This window comes from Bathycoccus prasinos (assembly GCF_002220235.1).
Source record: "Bathycoccus prasinos genomic : Chromosome_3".
Lineage (NCBI taxonomy): Eukaryota > Viridiplantae > Chlorophyta > Mamiellophyceae > Mamiellales > Bathycoccaceae > Bathycoccus > Bathycoccus prasinos.
This window is the reverse complement of record NC_024006.1, coordinates 606,824-623,867: the sequence shown is the minus strand read 5'-3', so window position 1 is coordinate 623,867 and position 17,044 is coordinate 606,824. Positions and strand designations below refer to the sequence as shown.

General features: G+C 50.6%; 10 protein-coding genes across 10 annotated transcripts; 4 read left to right on the top strand and 6 right to left on the bottom strand.

Annotated features, from left to right (window-relative positions):
- Positions 1 to 7: 7 nt before the first annotated feature.
- Bathy03g03250 (TPR repeat-containing protein) lies at positions 8 to 2,206 on the top strand (the record flags this gene model as incomplete). The annotated part of the gene is made up of 1 exon (XM_007514027.1): positions 8 to 2,206. One exon carries the CDS (start codon positions 8 to 10, stop codon positions 2,204 to 2,206), a length of 2,199 nt encoding a protein of 732 aa, XP_007514089.1.
- Positions 2,207 to 2,261: 55 nt separating this feature from the next.
- On the bottom strand, positions 2,262 to 4,154 carry Bathy03g03240 (predicted protein; the record flags this gene model as incomplete). Its single annotated transcript, XM_007514227.1, has 1 exon — positions 2,262 to 4,154. The coding sequence occupies one exon, from the start codon at positions 4,152 to 4,154 to the stop codon at positions 2,262 to 2,264; it is 1,893 nt and encodes a 630-aa protein (XP_007514289.1).
- A 234-nt stretch (positions 4,155 to 4,388) lies between these two features.
- Positions 4,389 to 4,853, bottom strand: Bathy03g03230 (predicted protein; the record flags this gene model as incomplete). Its single annotated transcript, XM_007514305.1, has 1 exon — positions 4,389 to 4,853. One exon carries the CDS (start codon positions 4,851 to 4,853, stop codon positions 4,389 to 4,391), a length of 465 nt encoding a protein of 154 aa, XP_007514367.1.
- Positions 4,854 to 5,473: 620 nt separating this feature from the next.
- Positions 5,474 to 6,919, bottom strand: Bathy03g03220 (unknown protein; the record flags this gene model as incomplete). The annotated part of the gene is made up of 1 exon (XM_007514169.1): positions 5,474 to 6,919. The coding sequence occupies one exon, from the start codon at positions 6,917 to 6,919 to the stop codon at positions 5,474 to 5,476; it is 1,446 nt and encodes a 481-aa protein (XP_007514231.1).
- A 198-nt stretch (positions 6,920 to 7,117) lies between these two features.
- On the top strand, positions 7,118 to 9,130 carry Bathy03g03210 (predicted protein; the record flags this gene model as incomplete). Its single annotated transcript, XM_007514009.1, has 1 exon — positions 7,118 to 9,130. The coding sequence occupies one exon, from the start codon at positions 7,118 to 7,120 to the stop codon at positions 9,128 to 9,130; it is 2,013 nt and encodes a 670-aa protein (XP_007514071.1).
- Positions 9,131 to 9,661: 531 nt separating this feature from the next.
- Bathy03g03200 (predicted protein) lies at positions 9,662 to 10,132 on the top strand (the record flags this gene model as incomplete). Its single annotated transcript, XM_007514374.1, has 1 exon — positions 9,662 to 10,132. One exon carries the CDS (start codon positions 9,662 to 9,664, stop codon positions 10,130 to 10,132), a length of 471 nt encoding a protein of 156 aa, XP_007514436.1.
- Positions 10,133 to 10,319: 187 nt separating this feature from the next.
- Positions 10,320 to 11,300, bottom strand: Bathy03g03190 (cell cycle control protein (Cwf23), putative; the record flags this gene model as incomplete). Its single annotated transcript, XM_007514198.1, has 1 exon — positions 10,320 to 11,300. One exon carries the CDS (start codon positions 11,298 to 11,300, stop codon positions 10,320 to 10,322), a length of 981 nt encoding a protein of 326 aa, XP_007514260.1.
- A 264-nt stretch (positions 11,301 to 11,564) lies between these two features.
- Positions 11,565 to 12,431, top strand: Bathy03g03180 (predicted protein; the record flags this gene model as incomplete). The annotated part of the gene is made up of 1 exon (XM_007514360.1): positions 11,565 to 12,431. One exon carries the CDS (start codon positions 11,565 to 11,567, stop codon positions 12,429 to 12,431), a length of 867 nt encoding a protein of 288 aa, XP_007514422.1.
- A 103-nt stretch (positions 12,432 to 12,534) lies between these two features.
- Bathy03g03170 (predicted protein) lies at positions 12,535 to 14,682 on the bottom strand (the record flags this gene model as incomplete). Its single annotated transcript, XM_007514234.1, has 1 exon — positions 12,535 to 14,682. The coding sequence occupies one exon, from the start codon at positions 14,680 to 14,682 to the stop codon at positions 12,535 to 12,537; it is 2,148 nt and encodes a 715-aa protein (XP_007514296.1).
- Positions 14,683 to 15,034: 352 nt separating this feature from the next.
- Positions 15,035 to 16,936, bottom strand: Bathy03g03160 (predicted protein; the record flags this gene model as incomplete). The annotated part of the gene is made up of 1 exon (XM_007514133.1): positions 15,035 to 16,936. One exon carries the CDS (start codon positions 16,934 to 16,936, stop codon positions 15,035 to 15,037), a length of 1,902 nt encoding a protein of 633 aa, XP_007514195.1.
- Positions 16,937 to 17,044: the final 108 nt, after the last annotated feature.

The following is a 17,044-nucleotide window of genomic DNA, read 5'->3' as shown; positions in this document are numbered from 1 at the left end:
AAAGAAGATGTCGGGCAACCCATCCTCCTCCACCCCCTCGATGTTCCTCAAAGACTTGCTTCTCACCCCGGACGGGTGCGCCCCGGACGACGACCCGTCTCACTCCTCCGTCTCTCAAAACCCAATCATGCGCATGACCGATCAAATCTTATTCGGCGGCCCTTCGGGAAAAATGGGAAACGAATCCGTTCGGGAAAAGCAGATGCAACGAGACCGAGAGACGGGCGAGACGTTACAGCAGAAGCAACGGTGGACGGCAGATCAGGAGAGGCAGAGACGAATGAACAATATGAGTGGTGGACGGCAGCAGCAGAGAGCGCGGTCGGACGTGATGGCGAGGCAAGTCGCGCCGGCTATGGAGAGAGAGTACGAGAGGCAATTAGTGCAACAACAACAGCAACAACAAAGTATGGACCAAGCGTGGCGACGGGAACAAGAAATGATGGCAGAGCAACGTCAGAGAGACGCGATGATGATGAGAGAAAGAAACGAAGTTGGTTTGATGACGCCAGCGCCGATGATGGAGATGCAAATGCGACAGCAACAACAACGACAGGATTGGGGCGGGGAGTTTGCGCGCGAGCGAGAACAACAACAACAACAACAACAACAACAACAAAGAATGATGATGGGGAATAACGGTGGCGAATGGGCGAACGAGTTCGCTCAGAGGCAAATGCAACAAAATGGGCAGATGGTTAACGGTGCAAGCGCTCGGTGGGTGAACGAGTTCGAGCAGATGCGTGGTGCGGAGCACGCGAGGTGGGCGAATGAGTTTACGCAGCAAAGGAACGGCTATAATCCGCCGCAGCAATGGGCAAACGAGTTCGCACAGCAACAACAGCATCAACAACAGCATCAACAACAGCAACAGCATCGAGGAGAAACGAGAGTGGACGCGGAGACGAGAATGCACAGCGCGGAGTTGGCGAGAACGCTCGCGCAAGATCCGAAATTTGTAAATTCGTCCTTCGTGAAGCTTATGCAAAATATCGGCTCGGGACAAGTTGCCGTTCGCGATAACGATTTAAGAACCGTCAACGGTGAGCGTCAAGTGAACGTGGAAAGCGAGGATTGGGCAAAGGAGTTTCAAAGTGCAAATATTAGTGGCGGCGAGCGATGGGCGAACGAGTTTCAATCAACGTTGCGTCAGCAGCAAGCAAAACATCAACAAACAAATTCGGCGCAAGCCGCGGAGAATTGGGCGAACGAATTTTCGAGTTTACCGGAACAATGGGCGAATGAATTCACGCAAACGCACCCGCAATACGCAAATCAATTCGATTCCGCGTGGAACGAGAGCGCGGCGCAAGTGATGAACAATGAAAAAAATAATGCGTACGTGTTTACGCATCCGAACCCCTACGACGGGAATGTGAACGCGCTTCAAATCGGGAAGGATCTCGTCAAGAGTGGTGTTTTATCCGAGGCAACGTTAGCATTGGAAGCCGCAGTGAAGCAACCAGAGACGCAACAGAGCTCAACCACAGAAGCGTGGCGATTGCTCGGCGAAGCGCACGCCGAAAACGATGACGACGTTCGCGCCATCGCGGCAATGCGAGAAGCGCACAGACTCGACCCTCTCGACGCCGAAGTTGCTTTACAACTCGCCGTCAGTCACACGAACGAGCTCGAGAAAACAGAGGCTATTCAACACGCCGTTTCGTGGCTTCGTCAACAACAGGGCGTGTCGCATTTGGTAGAAAGTAAAAATATTATGGATGAAAACGAAGCCCGCGACGCGTTCCGAGAAGCGTCCAGATTACAACCGCAAAATGCAAACATTCACGCCGTGGTTGGCGTGTTAGCACACTTGACGAGAGACTACGATGAAGCCGTGCGGGCATTTGAAACAGCCGCACGTTTGAATCCGCAAGACCATCGTTTACATAACAAAATTGGCGCCACCAAAGCCAACGCGGCGAAAAGTTCCGAGGCAATCTCCTCTTATCGAAGCGCGCTCGATTTGAAACCGAACTATACTCGCGCGTGGACGAATATGGGGATTGGATTTGCGAACCAAGGACGATATGAGGCCTCTGTGGCGTATTATTTGAGAGCGTTAGAGCTAAACCCAAACGCTGAGAACGCGTGGGGATACTTGAGAATAAGTTTAGGATGTACTGGACGAATTGATCTTATGCCGCTCGTGGACGAGAAGAACGTCCGAGCTTTGGCGAGAGAATTTCCGGTCGGTACGGCATGAAAAAGTGTAGTATGAATTAGTTGTTTTAGTTAGGTTAATATAGTTACAATATAGATCACAAGCTATAGAAGCTCTTGAGAAAGTCGACGACTTCGTCGTTCGTATTCAAGCACGTGATAAACGTTATGTCATTCTCTCCCACGGTGCCTTGTTCGATCATTGTTTTGATAAACGTCAAAAGACAGTCGTAAAAACCATCGTAATTTACCAGAATAATCGGCACTTTGTGTTCGCTGCCCAGTTTCTTCAACTGAACGAGTGTATACAGCTCAAAAAATTCATCCATGCTACCTAATCCGCCGGGAAGAAAGATGTAAGCCGTTTTATCTTCCTTCGTTTTCCGCACCCCGGCATCCGTGAGCGCGACTTTTCTCGGCGCTAAGTATCTGCAATATACCTCTTTATCCGGATCTAAATAACTTTGTTTCGTCGATTTCACGCTCGTTCCAGCTTCGCGCGCAATCCGAATACCACCGACAACTTTTCCAGCCTCCTTGGCGCCTAGAGACGCCGCTTCCATCATTCCCGGGCCTCCGCCAGTCCACGTCGTCACGTCGCCCAATAGTTCCGCCAATCTTCTCGATAAATCTTTCGATTGTTTATAAATTTCCGTTTCCGGTTTCAACCTCGCCGACCCGTAATACACGATACCTCGCTTCCACTTTTCAATCAACTCGAAACACTCCAATAGTTCTGATCGGACTGCTTTAGCCGAGCCTCTCGCCAACTTTGCGATCGCCGAATCGTTGCGTTTGGTAAATCCAGATAAATCACGTTCGCCTAAAGTAAACATTCTGTCGTAAACGAACGTCCATCCGGTCTCGTCGATTTCAGCACCAAACACTGTACAAACCGCGGCGCCGGTTAAACATCCGATCTCGCAACACCGTTCCAACGTCTTCCCTCTCAGTATGCCATACATGAACCCGCTCGTCAACGCGTCCCCAGCGCCAGTTGTATCGATAATCTTCATTGGCGGTGTAAACGCTCGTTGTTCAATTCTTCTTATCTCTCCGCTTTGCCGATTCCTTTCCAATGCGACCAATCCTCGCTCACCTAATGTCGCGACGACGATGTCCACGCTCGCGATCAACAACTCCAAGCCTTTCTCAAAGTCCCCGTTTCCATACTCTGTCACCTCATCTTCATTTCCCATGACAATCTTTACGCACTCTCGGCGCAAACACTCCGAAATGCGTTTATCTTTGAATTTCCTCACCAACTCGAACGAGCTCAAATGGAAACACACGTTCGCTTTTTGCATCTCCGCGGTATCCAAAGCGCGTTCGAGCAATTCATCCTCTCCGTAACACGCGTACGCGTTTAAAATTACCCACTTCCGCATCCAGACATTCTTCACGACCGTCCCTTTAAACGCCTCCTCGGGAATCTCCTTCGCTAACAATCGACAGTTTTCGTCAAACGCGGGTCTCATCGTTCGCTGCCCTGTTTTCGGATGCACCAAACACAAACACCTTCCAGTTTGCCTCCCTTCTTTCCTAATCATATACGTCGTGTTCACTTTATTTCGCTTCATCGCTGTTTCGAAGAAGTCGCCCATTTCGTCGTCCCCGTACGCGCCGATCACGCCCGCGTTCACTTCGAATCCGTGCGCTAAACCCGAGCACACGTTGGTGGCACTGCCACCAATTTTCGTGCTCCACTCGCCCAAACCAGCGAGCGTTTGTTTCAACTCCTGCAAAGATATCGGTCTCGACCCGCCAATCTCTCCCTCCACGTGTTCCTCGATTCGCGAGGAGACCGCGATGTGATCCACGATCGCGCTCGGTTGCAGAACCAACAACTCCGGAAACAAAGCTTCGCGAGAGTACTCTAAACTTCCCCGGAGTGACCCGCCTCTCTGATTTCCGCGAGAAGGAGAGGACATCGGGGACGGGTAGCCGCTCCCGCCGTGTTGAGAGTGCTCGGGGGATGGAGGAACGCTCATGATAAAAGACTTTTATTCGTGTTTGTTTTCTTGAGAGATACGTGTGATGCGCAAGCGAGAGTCGTAATAATGCGGTGTTTCGGAATTCTGAAAAGCGACCTTTCGGATGTTTCCCGAGCAGGATTTGAGAGAAAAGCGCGCGATGAAATGTGAGCACTTTTGATGATCGATCGTGTTATACTACTAACACACGGGGATGCATATATTTGTTTCATTGACAACTCGCGAGTTCTACTAGAAGCCAACGGAAGCCCAATCGTATTTCGCCGTCAATGCTTTCCGTAACGTTCGTATTCTATTCCTATTCTTTCCGCCGTCGTCTTTCCCCGTCCTCGATCGGGAGGAGTATTCCACCGTCGATCGATCGTCTCTTGTAAACCAAAACTCCACGTCGTCGACAAAGCCAAACGTAGGGGACGTGTACGTAGCTCTGACGTAATCGTCGTACTCTTCGGTGATTTCAGCGGTAAAACCGTCGCAGTCGGTGGTTTTGATGATATCGACCAGTTGGTCTTTCGCCGTCGCGACGTCGTAGACTCCTGTTTGTTTCAACACGCGAATAGATTCGGGAGGATTAAACGTCCACGGAGGCGCGTACGCTTGCGCTTGACCTGTGCAAGAATAATAAGAGAAAAGAAAAGCAATAATGCGAAAGGTAATAAACGTCAGTAAATCATCAGAGGGTAAACAAAATGCCATCGCGTCCCGACGACGACAGACGAGCGCTTTGGTGGAGAGAAGATAACGAACACCATCACCAATTTGACGTACCCATTTCTTCTGCTGTGCTTAAACAATTCACCGAATCCGGGGGACAGAGCGTTAAACTTTTGATTCCGTTGAATTCTTGCACGCCTAACTGCGGTTTCGGCGCTTTGCTTCCGACGTCGAAGAGTACACCGAGGAACAGCGGGAGGGCGGAAGAGTTGAGAACGAGCGAGCGGCGATTGGATAAAATGGAATTCGCTTCTTTGTCTTCTTCTTTTCCATTAGTTTCAGTTGCTGATGATGATATTATACGCATTCTTTGCGTCGTTCGACAACATGATAATCGCGACGAGGACGAGGACGACAACGAGGGTGGTTTTCGGGTGATTGGGACGACGTGTGCGCACAACATAGCGAGCGTGATAGTTGTTGTTGTTAAATTGTGTTGTGTTTTGTCTGTCACGTAAAAAGTAGTATTTTTAAATCTGCCTTGTCTCTCTCAATCTTTTCAATGTTCCTTCTCAGTGATGATGATGCTCTTTCAGCACCAGCGTTCTTACGCGTTCTCTGCGTCCTCATCCTCTCTCAATCCTCTTTTCCTTCGTTCTTCTTCAATTCTTTTCCAACAAGTTGCTCAAAACAGTCGCCCATCTGACCTCTTTCGCGTGCTCGGAACATTTTCTGTAACACGTTCGGCAGCACCTTTCGCCGGCGTGCGTGTCGTGCGAAGCAGGCACGCGGTAGGTCAAATTTTTGTACACAACCTCTGCGATGCCGTGATTGCGCACGTTTCTCGCGTAGCTGCATTTGCCTTCGTCCATGAACGCGCACTTTTGGCCTTCCGCTTTGAACGCGATGTAGCACGGGTTGCAGCAGAGTTTACCGGCGAACTTCGGATGGTCTTTTGGTACGCGGTGGAAGCGTTTGTACTCCAACTCTTGTTCTTGTTCTTGTTCTTGTTCTTGTTGTCCGTTTTGATTTTCTCCTCTCGCTCGTTTGTTCTCGTTCTTGTTCTTATTGGTGCTGCCGCCTTTCCCCGCGACGCCCAGCTTCTTCGCGTACGCGCACTCCCCGCTCGCCAAGAACGCGCACACCTTTCCTTTCACAAGACACCGATTATAACACGTCTCGCAGCATCTCTCCCCGCCGTACTTCGGATGCGTCTTCGGCACTCTTTGCGGCAAGATGCTGTACTCCAAAACCAACCCTTTCTCCTCCTTTTCTTTCGCAATCAAACACGTCCCCTCCTTCGCAAACGCGCACAACTTCCCTTTCGCTTGAATCTTGTAATAACACGAGTTACAGCACCACATCCCCGGGTACTTCTCGTGATTACTCGGCACGCGATACTTCAAATAGTTAAACGCCACCTTCATCCCGTCCTTCTCCCGTTTATTCGCCACCGCGCACGTCCCGTCCTTCGCGAACGCGCATATCGTCTCCCTCGCCGCGCACCTATAATAACACGTCCCGCAACACCGCCGTCCGGCAAACTTCGGATAATTCTCCGGCACCCGATACGAAAGACGACGTTTCTTGTTCGTCTTACTATACGTGTACGATAAAGGGACGCCTAACTCTTTGCACTTCAACGCTTTCAAGCACGTGTCGTCTTCCGCGAAGACGCACGTCGTCGACTGGATTTTTTCGAATTTTGACGAATGCTTCGCAGGTCTATTCATTGGAATTTTTGCTTCCTTTGCCTTCTTCTTCTCGGAGGAGACATTCATCATCCGTTCTTTGTCTCGCTCTTTGTCTTCTTTGCCGCCTCCTTTCCCGCGTCGACGAAACCGGCGAACGTCTCTCTCCTGTTCGTTTTCCTCCTCGGGCGTCCGAGTGGCTTTTTCTTTCTCTCTGTCGTCTTCTTCGTCTTCTTCGTCTTTATCGGAGAGACGAAGGAAACGTCGCACCCCTTTCAAATCATCCTCCGCTTCTTCCAAGAACGAATCGTTATTCGTTTTTTCTTTGTTGTTGATCATTATCGTCGTTCGCGAAAAGAACGATGATGCGTTCCCTCCTCCGAATCCTCCTCTGCTCGGCGCCTTCCGCAGATCCATTTTGATGCGAGGATGGATGCGAGACAAAGAGAGAGAGACGAAGCGTGACGTGAATGAGATTCTCTTTAGTAGGGGGGAAAATTGTGATGACAAATCGTGTTGCTCAGATTGCTTCACATATTCGTGTAGCAGTCGTCGCAGTCGTGTGTCACTCTGAGATCAAAAACGGCTTCAGAGAGAGAGAGAGAACGGAGAGTTATGCGAGCGTTTGTGTTCGCGTTGCTTTTATTCGCCTCTTGCGCCGCTTTTGCTCGCGCTTTTGCGAAAGGAGGCACGATGGAACGATTTACCGAGGAGGTACTCTTCGTCTCGCCGCTTCCTCGTCCGGAGCGGAAAAGGAGGACAAGGAGGAACTTTACCACGTCCACGAACTTTGCGGACGAGGACGACGATGAGAAAGACGACGAGAGCGAGAAACAACCCGATGGCATTCTCTTCCAGTCCTTGTTTTCGTGGACGATGATGAACACGAACACGAACGATTTAGAAACCTTTCCGAGAGCAATAGCGAGACTTTCGCAACGTGACAGCGTAAAGCGAACATCGTCTTCGAGTAAAAAGGACGACGAAAACGAGAAGAAAAGAAAGAGGAGATTGATGTTGGAGGAATTTTCGGTGGGTTTTACTCGAGGCCGATGGCGAGACGCCGGCGCGTTCGGGAGGAAGCCGATGAACTTTGAGATGTCGAGCGCGCTCGGGATGCACGTGAACGGAGTTTGGAGCAGAGAGGATGACGACGACGATGATGATGGTTATGATGATGATGCGTACGAGAAGGAGAAGGGAGATGGGTGGGTGAGATTGACGAACACGGTTGGCGCGAAGTTTTGCGCAGGAGCCAACGTGCGGCAGAGAGGTTTGCCCAGATTTTACGAAGTTGGAAGAGGGATGACGAAGAATAAGAAGAAGAAGAATGGATTAGAGTTTGGGAGTAGAAAGATAGCGTCGAAGAATAGATCAACGACGACGACTTTGTTTCAATCGTATCCGAAAGAAATCGCGTGCGTAGAAAACGTGGCGAGCTTTTTTGAGATGTTGCCGTGCGGCGGGAGAAGAGGGGTGGCGAACATCATCGCAAGCGAACGAAGCGCGTTGATCGCGGACGTGGATTTTCTTAGTTTTGGAGCGTCGTACGAGAGAGGAAGATTTTCCTTGTCCATGACGGGAGTGGCGAGCAGAGAGGTGATAGAAAAAATGGCGAGGGAGAGAAACGATGTGAAAGCGTGCGCGGCGGCGAAAGAGATGTCGAGAGTGTACGCGCTGCTAGGTAATGGAGACGTGCGCGCGGTGGATTTGAGAGAAAGTAAGAAGAGTAGCGTTGCAGAGTTGCTCAGTAGTTTGAAGATATCTGCGAAATCGACATCCTCTTCGTCTATAAAAGTCGACGCTCCGAGAGTCACCATCACCCGCGCCATTCTCGGTTCCGGGAGTATTCGCGGCGCGATTTCGCTTTCGGTGTCCAGATTTGAAAATGCGAGAGGCGATACCGTGGTGAGAATATTCCACCCCGTTCCCGATTACGTCCGCGTCTTTCGACACACGTTCGAGGTCGTTTCGAAAAAAAGTTCAAAAGGAGGTGATGATAGTTCTATCATTAGCAACGATAGTGCAGTGAGCGACATTTCCTGGGGTAAAGAGTTACTCGAGATGAAGATTAAGTTACCGCGCGGGCTCGATTCGGTGACTATTAGATTTGATTTCGAGAAGATATTTTTACCGCTCGAATTGTTCGAGGCAGATGCAGAGCGCGGAATGACATTTCCGCCGGCAATAGCGTTCTCTGCAGCGGCACCGGGCGCAGAAAGCAGCAGTGACAAGAGTGATAATGATACTCTCGGCAGATACGAGCGCGCGTACGCCAAGCTTGGCTTCGCCCAATCGCCGCTCTTCGAAAAGTTAATCGAGAACGAGAAAAACGACTTCGCGCACTTCTTGGACGCGTTAACGGTAATACTTCCTGTTCCAGACGGCGCGATGCCATTTAACGCCACCGCTATGGCGTGCGTCGCGTTCGTCGCGCACCTCGGCGCGTTGGCAAAAATTTTACTTAAACGCGAAAACTACGACGACAAGGCGAAGACGTTACAACATCTCGCGAAAGTTGAACGGAAAAGACTCAAAAGTGAGGAAAAGAAAGCGAAGAGCAACGCCGAAAAGCGAACTTCTTTATCGTCGTTTACGTCGTCCTCGAGAAATGTAAAACGAAAGTAGATCACATATACGTAGACGACGCGTTTGTACCACCAAAAGTACCAAAGTCGCCATCCAGACTTTGTCCTCACAATTTACGTATACTTTTGCACGCAAAAAGCACACACGCACCAGTGCGCCGCCCGTGGTGATAGAGCGAGATTTAGAGAGAAAAAACGCGTTCGTGCGTCTCTCTTCTTCTTCCGAGCCTTCGTCTCGAGGAGAGTGAGATTCTCTTCTCTTCTTTCGCGTCAAAGTCGTCGCGCGTCGTCGATCTCTCTTTTTCCAATCTTCGTCGTCGTCGTCGAGGCAAAATCGCATCACCTTTAGCGAGGAGGGGGAGGACACTTCGACCTTTCCCACGTCACACCGCTCAATCTCTTTTGAACGAACGAGGAGAAGTGTTGGATTGATCGCGCGCTTTGATTGATACGCGGAATACGCACGTAACTGCACGTATTTAAAGCAGCTCAGAAGCAGCTTTAGGCGCAGCTTTAGGAGCAGTGGCAAAAGGACTTTTGCGAAAGAGAATAAATATCACAAAAGGGCGAGATGGCATCGTCGTCGTCGCCTTTACCTCGCCGAATCATAAAAGAAACCCAGCGTTTGCTCCAAGAACCGGTGCCGGGAATTACGGCGATTCCGTCCGAGGAGAACGTGCGGCACTTTCAAGTGTCCATCGAAGGGCCGTCGGATTCGCCGTACGAAGGCGGGATTTTCCATTTGGAACTTTTCCTACCGGAAGGGTACCCGATGGACCCACCGAAAGTTCTGTTCAAGACAAAGATATATCACCCGAACATCGATAAACTCGGGAGGGTGTGCTTGGACGTGTTGAAGGAGAAGTGGTCGCCGGCGTTGCAGATTCGGACGATATTGTTGAGCGTGCAGGCGCTGTTGTCGACGCCGAACCCGGACGATCCTTTGGACGAGAGGATTGCGAAGCACTGGAGGGATAACGAGGACGAGGCGTTGGCGAAGGCAAGGGAGATGACGAAGATGCACGCGATGGGACATAAGTGATGACGATGATATCGCGGAAAAGGTGGAGGAGGTGGAAGAGGAGAGAAAATTGTTTAGATTGTTAAAGATTAATTTAGAATACGCACTACCATATAACGCATCGTTGTTGTTGTTCATCTAGTTCTATCGTAAAAGCTAGGTTGTTCTAGTGCATTTCAGCTCGCTAATAAAGTATTTATGCTCAAAATTATTCGGCAGCAGCGGCAGCCGCTTTCTTTCGCTCTTCCGCGATTTTTCGCATCCGCGCCAAGACGTCCTTTTCAAAATCTTCCGTTTTTGGTGGTAGCGGTGGTGGTGCTTTCTTTTCTTTCGCCTTCTCGAAGTCTTCCTCTTTCCGTTGCATCGCATCAGCCTCTTCCAACGCTCGCGTCTTTGCCAACGTCACAAACACCTGCGGCCTCCCGCCGTCGCACTCGATCCCGTCTTTCTCCTCGCTCGCGCGAACCGCGTCCTCTCTCGTCTTACAAATCACAAACGCGCTCCCTTTCTTCTTCCGTTTCTTTGCGTCAGCAATCTCTCGAAATATGACATCCACCGCGTTATACTTCTCGAACGCTCGAAACAAACTCGGTGCGTCGTGGTCTTTCTCTTTCGCTGGATTCTGCGGCTTCCGCCACGCCGCCTTCAACGCGCGACGCAAGTCCAGCGCCTCCGCCTCCGCCGCCCTCGCCGGGGCGTCGTTCGTCCTCGCACGCTTCTTTTCCTCGCTCACACCTTCCTCGTATTTCCCTCTCAAAACCTCCAACTCTTTCGCTAACTTTCTCTTCTTCCGCTCTCGCGCCTCCTCGTCGTCTCTGTTTTTCTCTCCCTCTCGTTCTCTCGCTTCCAGTTTTTCCCTCAACTGTTTCCTCCGGTGGCTTTCTCTCTCCAACTCTCGTTTCCTTACACGTTTCGCGCGTAACTTCTCGTCCACTTTTTGCCTCTCCTCGTCGTTCGATAACACGTCGCACGCTTTTCTCGCCCGTTCGAATTCACTCGCCGCTCGCTCGCGTTCCTGCGAAGGCCTCTTGTCCGGGTGCAACTTCAACGCCAATTTGCGGAAGACTTTCTTAATCTCCGCGCGAGTGATCGAGAGGCACAATTCTTCGTCGCCATAAATGCCCAAAGTTTTGTACGGGTCTGACTCGTCGTCGTCCTCGTCGTGGCCGTTTCGTGTTTTGGCGGCCATTTGTGTCCGAGAGAGAGAGAGAGAAGGAGAGATTGTGAAGCCAATTCGCCATTTTTCCCAAGAGCAGTCAGTCCTTGGGAAAAGATTAGTCACAAATCGTCACACCTCGAGTAAACCTTTTCCTCTTTTCCTCGGCGCTTGAAGTTCACGCAACACTCCTTCGACCAAAAGCGAAACACAGGGAGAGCGAGAGAGAGAGAGAGAAAGAGAGAGAGAGAACGGCATATCCTCCCGAATAGGAAAGGAAGAGGAAAGATGATGACGATGCGGACGAACGGATTTTCCGCCGTATCTTCTCCGTCTTTGAGTTTGAGTTCTCGGTCGTCAGAGACGATTCAGAGGACGAAAACGACTCTGACCTTTAACACTAAGAGGCGAAGAATGATTTTGAGCGTTTCGGCGAGTTCAGGAGCTGGTAAGAAAGGCGAATATTACGTCGGACAAGGCAAGTGGATTAAAGACCAAGACGGATTAGAGGAGAGGAACAAAGGGTTGGTGAGCGAGACCGGGAGAGACGCCGTCGTCGGCGGGTTCGCCGGAGGCGAGAAAAGGTTGCAAGACTATCGAAGTCAACTCAACGCGGCGAACGCGCAAGAGAAGGTGAAGGCAAAAAAGAAACCGAGGAAGGAGACGAAAGAGGTGGTGCTCGGAAAGGACTTTAACAGCGCCGCGGGCGGGATTTTCTTCGGCGAGGTTGGTTTACAATCGTGGAAAGAGACCGGGCGGATTCCTACGAGGTCGAAAGAGGCAACGTTAGGTTGGGGACCACCAGTTTTGTTGCTGTTAGTGGCCGCGGCCGGGGTGACGTATAAGACGACCGGGGCGTTGAGCGTAGACGCGTTGACGAAGACGGTCGAGTCGGTCGGGTCCGGGGTGACGAACATCGACGTGAACGACGTCGTCGGGAAGGTTGGCGGCGCGGTCGGTGCGTTGGACGAAGGCGCGAGCGTGTTACCGCCGGAGGTGAGAAGTGTGGCCACACAAGCTGCGTTGGTCGGGTTTGGCGTGTTGGCGTTGTACGCGTTGATTGGGAACGTTGTGAAAACGGCGAAGAAAACGGGCGGCGATTTCGCGAAGATTGCGCTGTTGGTCACGGTTACGTGGACGATTGCAAAGCAGATTTTGCATTAACGTCACATCTACGGTACCGAGTAAATATATAATACTAGCACTTCCTCCCCAGCATACTAATCCACCTATAACAACAAGTTAATTCTATTCTCTAACTAATTTTTTAATCGTCTTCTTCCAATGAAAGCGCCGCGAATGCGTTCGAAGGCCCCGCTTTTCTACTATTCCGCTCGTCTCCTTCGCTCTCGTCGCTGTCGTCGTCGTTGCTTTTGATATCCACTTTCTTTGGAGCTGGATCAAAGCACGGATCCTCGTCGTCGAAGTAATCGATTAAATCGAGCGCATCGTGAGCACCACCACCACCCCCATCTTCTGCGAGAATAAGTCCGTTATCATTTCTGTTCATCTCTTCCAATTCTTCTTCGAAGCCTTCTTCGTTCTCGATGTTCACGTCCTCGTCCGCGAACGGTGCGTGAGCCGAATCTCGCCTCGCTTTAATCGCGACGATATCTATTGGTGGAGGAACGGCGTACGGTGATTTACCGTCCAAAACTCGTTTCAACGCAATCACGCCTCCCGCGCGGTCGTCCGGTCGTCCGCCGGAGACGAGGAGCTTTCGTTTCAACGCCGTTTCGCGAGCTAAAGACAACGGTGACCAAGGAAGAAACCCTTCGAGAACGTCCGAAGCGTCTCGTAATTCTAAAACTTCGCTGTCGTACAAATCTGTAGGCAACGCTGAAATTTTCAACGTTTCCGGGAGCGTCTTGGATAGTTCTTCGGCTAAACGACGATCTTTCTCGTTGGACGTCTTGCTGTCCGCGTACGCTTTCCATCGATCTTTGCACGCATCTCGCATTTCGGCGAGCCAACGTAACGATGAGTAAGGTTCTCGTACAATCGGTAACGGAACAATACCACCGACGATTTGTTCCGGTAAGCTCGCGTCGACTCGAGGAAAGACTAATCCAGGCGAATCGCACAACCACACGCCTTTGGCAAACCTTAACGTCTGCAACGTTTTCGTGTGCCCAGGCGTCGCTTTCACTGAGACTGCTTTACGACCGAGCAAAGTGTTAATCATGGAAGATTTGCCAACGTTTGGATGTCCGACGAGCGCAACGACGCACTCGTCTTTAGGCGCGTCATCTCCCTCGTCGTCTTCGCCGTGAATGTTCTCAAACTCGTCTTCGAAAAAGGCGTAATTTTTCGTCTTCGTTCGATGCAGACGCGAGTCCACGTCCTCGTGCGGATCATCTTCGACGACGTGTTTCCACCGCTTCCCGTACTTCGCGACTCTTTTCACCGCTGAAATTAACGCCGATTTACCGACAGTCATTTCTCGCGTCGGCTCGTACACCCTCTTCGCGAGTTCCTCTTCGTCTAATTCTTCCTCCTCTTCTTCCTCTCCTTCCTCTTCTTCTCTCATCCCGTCTTCGTCCTGTTCGACCGCGATGAACCCTATAACCTCGTCCAATCCAGGCAATCCTTCCAATAAACACTTCCTCCACTTCTCCGCGGCTTCCCGCGGCACTCGATCGATCTTATTCAACGCGCAAATCAACGGTTTCTTATGAACCCTCGTCGCATGCGCGTACATCGCCGCCGGAAAATGCAACATAGGATTTCTCGCGTCTAAAACGCAACAAATCACGTCCGCTCGTTCCATAGCTCGCCACAACTGTCTCCAAACTTCCAAGTTCTGCTCAAACGCCGGCGGATACCCGCCTTTCGCCACCATCTTTTCTTTCACCCGTCTCGCCCACTTCGCGAACGCCTTTCGCTCTCTCAATCGCAAGCGGTTTTTACTCGTCTCTTTCGCGTCGCCCTTTCGCGACCATTTCGGTCGCCGCGGCATGAAATCAATCGCCTCCACGCTTTGGTGTTCTACAATAATCGCACCATCGGATATCGTCGTCGCGCTCTTCGTCTTTGCGACGACGACGTCTAACTCTTCGTACGCTTTCGGCGCTGTCCCGATTGGCCTTCGCGCGTCTTTCACGCGTCTCTCCACGTCGTAATCCGCTTCTTTCGCGAACGTCGTTTGTACGCCTTTCTTATGCGCGTTGCGACTGCCAATGCCTCTCGTTTTCTTGTCTCCTCCTCCTCCTCTTGAAGGCACTTTCGTGGATTTTAAATCCAGCGCGTCCACGGTAAACACAGTCGTCGCCATCCCTTGTAAAGCGGACAATTGCGTCGCTCGCATCGTAGTCGTCGTCGTTAATTCTCCCTCTCCAGGTCTCGCTTTTTGTGCTTGAAGCATCTTTTGCGCGTGCGAGAGAGACTTCTTTTTCTTTTGCGTCTTTGGCGGCATGACTGATTCTTCTTTGTGGTCGTTGAGAGGAGAACGGAGAAAAGAAGAGGGCTTTGAGTTTTATCTTCTGCGCTCTCTCTTTCTCCTCAAACTTTTGCGCGACGATGACGCGACGATTTTTCGTCGTCGGTGTTCGTCGTCGTTTACGTCGTGTTAAGCGCACCCATAAAATGGAGAAAAATCTCTCCTTGTGGTGACTTTTGCTTGGAAAAAGCGCTTTTGTCGAGCGGCGCAATCGATATTACGAAGAAGAAGAAACAAACTCGTTGGTATTAGTGTTGTTCATAGTGTCGTTATGTGGGGTTTTCTATACATTTTAAATCTACTTTTTGTTGTGTGAAACGTGTGTGCTTCAGTTCTGTCGCTGCGGTTGCGCCTCGGCCAACGTTTGTTGTTGTTGTTGTTGTTGTTGTTGTTGCAAATCCGCGTTGCTGGTGTCTTTCAAAGGCGTCCGAGATTTCAACTTCTTGGAAAGCGCCGAGCTACTTCCAAAGCCCATCATGGAACTTCGACTTCGAGTCATTTTCAGAGCTGATTTTCGGATGATTTCGTCCGCGTTTTTACGCTCGATTTCCGAGTTGACGTCTTCCATCGGTAAGACGCGACCTTCGGTAGCTAACTTGTGCGCTTCGTCGTAGCGTTTCAAATCGAAGAGCATTTTCGCCAACTCGACTTTATGAATTAATCGGTTCGGGCTGAGTTCGATGCAGCGCTTGAAGAGCTTTTCGGCGTTTTCGGCGGAACCAGGAGCGAGCGCGCCGTACATCATCTTCACGTACATTTTGGTGATGCCGTTCAAGTTAGCCATGGACCACTCGTAGCGACCCATTACGTGCAACGCCATGTCGTCGTTCGGATCAATCTTCAACGCGTTATCGAGAGACTCTTTGAGCATTTTACCGAGCTCAACTTTTTCTCTGTTTTCGTTGGAGAACATTTGCGCGCGACCGTACGCAACCGCCAAACACACGTGCGCTTGACACGAGTTTCTGTCGATTTCAACCGCTTTCTGCGCGCGGTCGACGGCTTCGTCCGCCAACGCTTTCGCTTTCACTCTGTTTTTGAAAATCTCCGGTTCAAAGACTCGGTCGGAAAGAGATTTCGATAGCGCGATGTTTGCAAACTGGTTCATCGGTTGACGTTCCACCGCTCTGGTGAATATTTTCACCGCGGAAAGCGTGTCGCCGGTTTCGTTCTTCTTTTGGCCCTCCTTGATCAGATTTTCAAACGACTCAGATTTTTGCGTGATGTTTGTTCTCGATGACACGCGATTCATCGCGTTCACGCTGCCTCGACGCGCGATATTCGCGATGGATTTCACCCCGAGTCTAGCAAATTTCAAACTCGGAAACGATATGTTTCGATTTTTCACGCTCGATTTCACCCGACGAATCCTTCGCGATATGCGCATCAAACGTTTTCTCGAGTTTGGAAACAACCAATCCAACGCTTTTAAGACGCCCAAGCCGGTAAACACGGACGGTAACTGCGTGAAAACCGACGAGGGCAGAGCGACGACAAAATTCAAAATCACCGCGACAAACGTCACCTTGGTGTAAAACCATTTCTGTTTCTTTTCATCTGTTTCTTCTTTTCGTTGTTGAAGTTTCTTGTTGTTGTTGTGTTTTTTATTCGTTTTAGTATTCGCGCTCGTTTTATTTACTGTTTCTTTCGGCGCCGCTTTCCCTGTTCTGTTTACCGGCACGTGCGAGGTGATGTGCAACAAATCTTCCGACGTCGTCGGCTTATCCCACAGACGATTGACCATTTTCCGTTCGTTTTCAATTTCTCTTCTTTTAAAAGACCCGGAGAGCTCTTCATCGTCTTCGTCCTCGTTGTTCGAAACCGTTTTACCTTGGCCTTTGTTATTGTTGCGGCGTTTCTTCGCGTCTGGCGTAAACCCGTCGTCGCTGAAACAAAACTCGTCGTCCACTTCGCAATCGTCGTCGATCCAAATCGGATCGGCGACTTTATTACCTCCTCCAAAGGACCCGGTTTTCTGGTGGTGACCAAACAAAGGCGACGAAGACGGCGTCCCCACGTCGCGCACGCTATTCGTCTTTGAAGAAGCGTTTTTGGTTCGATCGAACCTTCGTCCAATCGACGACGACGTTCCCGGCGAACCGCCGCCACCCGCGTCGCCGCCGCCGCTCTCGCCGTCTCTTTTGTTCTTCTTACTATTACTACTACTACTATTACTCGGCGAGGAGGAGGACGGGGAGGAGGATGCGTCTGGTTTTCTCACGATCATCATCGGGTCGAAATCTGTTTTTTTTTGAAACGCGTTTTTGGTGCGTTCCAAAACAAAGGGGAAAAAGAAAACCGGGGTCAATAATTGAAAGAAAAAATAAGAATACGTATT